This window comes from Pinus tabuliformis, chromosome J, assembly GCF_031772625.1.
Source record: "Pinus tabuliformis cultivar Carrire ecotype Pingquan chromosome J, CPIR1, whole genome shotgun sequence".
NCBI lineage: Eukaryota > Viridiplantae > Streptophyta > Pinopsida > Pinales > Pinaceae > Pinus > Pinus tabuliformis.
In genome coordinates, this window is record NC_142295.1 from 1,443,507,586 (window position 1) to 1,443,510,952 (window position 3,367).

General features: G+C 30.3%; 1 protein-coding gene across 1 annotated transcript; it reads right to left on the minus strand.

Moving 5' to 3' along the window:
* Window positions 1-1,585: 1,585 nt before the first annotated feature.
* On the minus strand, window positions 1,586-2,521 carry LOC149232789 (protein CYSTEINE-RICH TRANSMEMBRANE MODULE 12-like). The gene is made up of 3 exons (XM_089376569.1): window positions 2,289-2,521; window positions 2,093-2,186; window positions 1,586-2,000 (listed from the first exon to the last, which is right to left on the minus strand). The coding sequence occupies exons 1-3, from the start codon at window positions 2,347-2,349 to the stop codon at window positions 1,955-1,957; spliced, it is 201 nt and encodes a 66-aa protein (XP_089232695.1). The 5' UTR covers window positions 2,350-2,521; the 3' UTR covers window positions 1,586-1,954.
* Window positions 2,522-3,367: the final 846 nt, after the last annotated feature.

Here is a 3,367-nt window from a genome sequence, read left to right on the forward strand (position 1 = left end):
ATGCGCTAAGAAATTTGGTAATATAATTTTAGAAATAAATTGGTAATATAAGTTTTAAATTTTTATTAAGAATATGAATATTAAGCTGTTTAGATGTTTTTCAAATGTATAAATAAATTTAATATTTTAAAATTTTTGGAGTTTTATAAATTATATTAAACTTACCATCTTAGAAATAATTAACCATTTTTTATTAATTTCAAATCAAATGGACAGAAAAATCATGAGCTAGAATCTAGACTAAAAAATTTGAAAAATGGTTAATTAATAACAAATATTTAGATAAAATTCGGTTCAGTTGGTATATAGATTTGTTCATTCCGCACCTTGTTGAAGAAAACAATGTTTTCACTGGAGTTAAGAGGGGACTCCCCCTGGTTAATAGTGTTTGGCGTGGTCATTAGCGTTGGCTTACACTAGTTGGAGATAGAACTGTTAATATGCTTGGGCTTAGTTTTACTTTTAGTCTTAACCTTTTTGAAAAAAGATAATTTTGCTCGGATTCATGTATAAGAAGTATATTGTTGAATTTTTTAATTTTTTCCGAATTGAAAAATTTTCATCCAAATTTAAATTAATTAAAATGAGTTTTTAAATACGTTAAAATAAGTTTTTAAATACTTAAATGAGTTTACAATAATTATATGAGTTCTTAAATACATAAATAAATTTAGATTAATTAAAATAAATTATTAAATACATAAATAAATTTAGTGTCAAGAATTATTAAAATTCTATTTTAATTTCAACTATTGATTAATTAGATTACATTTAAATTTTATTGATTAATTAGATTACATTTAAATTTTTAATTAAATTACATTTAAATTTTTAAATACATAAATAAATTTAGTGTCAAAAAATATTAAAATTTTATTTTAACTTCGACTATTGATTAACTAAATTACATTTAACTATTTAATGTCTTTTAATTAATGGTTTTTAATAAGATTACATTTAAATTTTTAAATACATAAATAAATTTGGTGTCAAAAAATATTAAAATTTTATTTTAAATTCGACTATTGATTAATTAGATTACATTTAACTATTTAATGTCTTGAATAACCATTAAAATTCTTTAACTTCAACTAAAGATAAATTCCATAGCTTACCATACAAGCACATAAATTAGATTACATTTAACTATTTAATGTCTTGAATAACCATTAAAATTCTTTAACTTCAACTAAAGATAAATTCCATAGCTTACCATACAAGCACATAAAACTAAAGATAGATTCCATAGCTTACCATACAACCACATAGATTCCAAGAAAAAGAAAAAAACAAGGAGGAAGTAATTCACCCTCAAAAAGATAATAGATAGTTATCTTTGTATAGGTTCCCAAAAAAGAAAAACACAGATTCCATAGCTTACCATACAACCAGATAAAACTAAAGATAGATTCCAAGAAAAAGAAAATACACAGCCAGGAAGTAATTCACCCTCGAAAGAATAATAGATAATTATCTTTATATAAATTCCCAGAAAAAGGAAAAACACAAATAGTAAATAAGTAATTCACCCTCAAAAGGGTAACAGATAATTATCTTTATATGTAAATTAACTTGAAAATGAAAATGGACAAACACTCTGAAGGAGAAATTCATATGAAACGTGAAACTTGAGCACCCTTAAAGATGCATTCTATTACACTCCGATCTTAAACTTCTTAAACCCAAGTTTAGGATCTATGAATCTTTGCCAATTGCCAATATATTATTAAAGCCTGTAAATAAATGGCAGACTGATGCTAAATGTTACAATATTACATACCAAAACCCTTGTTCACCAGTTGGTGATTTCATCTATTTACAGCAATCATAACCCAGAATCAAATAAAAACCAAAAACCTTGTTTATTTTTTCTCAATATAAATCCAATCCAGTGCTTACCATCAACAAGCCTTGTTTATATTTTGTCAATATAAATCCAATCCAGTGCTTACCATCAACAACATGTCTCGCACAACCAACAACAGCACAGAGCCGCGAGGCTGCAAATCCATAAAAATGCAGAAATCAATAACGCAAAATCATAACCCATATATACCTACAGAATAGCGAAAATTTGCAATTGAATTCATACCATCCTTCAATAAATCCTTTCTCTCCTCTCTGCTGCGTTTTTACAGACGCGGATGATTCAGCGTACTGGGGAGGAGGAGCTTGCGTTGGATAACCTGATAGCAACATTAAAAGAATGTGAATACAAATTATTTGTGATCATCATTCAAGAAAATAATTGACGAAATGAAAAAATCAGGAGGACAAGAGAGCCGAACCTGGCGGAGGAATTCGTTGAGGGTAGCCTGCGGGTGGTGATGAAAACTTGTTGTCAGTCATGGCTGCTTCAGATTCGATTCGAACTCACAGAAATGAAGGGAGAATGATCAATAATAATGAAGCGACTGTGTGATATGGGTGGATTAGAGGGGATGTTACATAGATATATGAGGGAGTATTCTCCGCGTTCACCCGTAAAAGAAATCCACTTCCCTACGCATGAAACATGACTGCCCCACTTTCCCGGTCCCTTCTCCTACCCGGAGCTACCGACATCCAGAACACAACGAAGGGCAGGTGGGCTGTCATGTATTTTGTTGTGGATTCTTATCGTCCGACACATCCTCGCACCATCCTTTTGACAATTGTGCGTTGATTATGCAGAGGCGTGCTTTTTGAGGCTGTAGGTTGGCGGAATTTGCTGGGCGTAGGCTAATTTCCAACCAAATCACCTGCTTTCCACATTATTTTAATGAGTATTTTGCTTAAAACTGGTATTTTTTTTTAACAACCACGTTAATTTTCAATATTAATATCACAATTATAATCTAAGCATACCTTCGAATTAATAAAATTACAAGTTAAACAACAATTTATTCAGATTACCAAAAATATTTAATAGCTTCTCGTCAAAGCATTTGGGAGAAAGTCCCAGCTCGGACACCACTTTCTATGACTGATTGGCTGCAGTACCATGGACATATTTATTAAACGCCATGTGCGTATATGCCTTGTCTTCCATGTGATGGGAATGCCCGGTAATCTTGACTGTATGCCTTTTCCTTGATTTTTGGGAATAGAATATAAAAAGAAAATATGCAGTAGTCAAACTAGACGAATTTGGGTATATCTTTGGTAGCATATTTTTCTGGTATTTGGATTAATATTTTTGTGTTTATATATAAAATTTGTATTATTGACAGTTTTAGATTCTTCATAGAAGTCCTAAACCCAACAAATTTAATAGAGAAACCAAAGACATATAAGAGGCTAAGAAGTGGGATTTGAATTTGTAGCTAAGATTTGGGTTGGCTCTTTGTTGCTGGCTAATGAGCAATAAGTGGTGGGGAATGTCATG

Excerpts from the sequence above, each read along its gene's own strand:
- LOC149232789 (XM_089376569.1), bottom strand. The coding sequence starts at position 2,349 with ATGACTGACAACAAGTTTTCATCACCACCCGCAGGCTACCCTCAACGA. Across the intron at positions 2,187-2,288 it reads TCAACGAATTCCTCCGCCAG|GTTATCCAACGCAAGCTCCT; the intron begins GTTCGGCTCTCT and ends TGTTGCTATCAG. Across the intron at positions 2,001-2,092 it reads AAAGGATTTATTGAAGGATG|CCTCGCGGCTCTGTGCTGTT; the intron begins GTATGAATTCAA and ends ATGGATTTGCAG.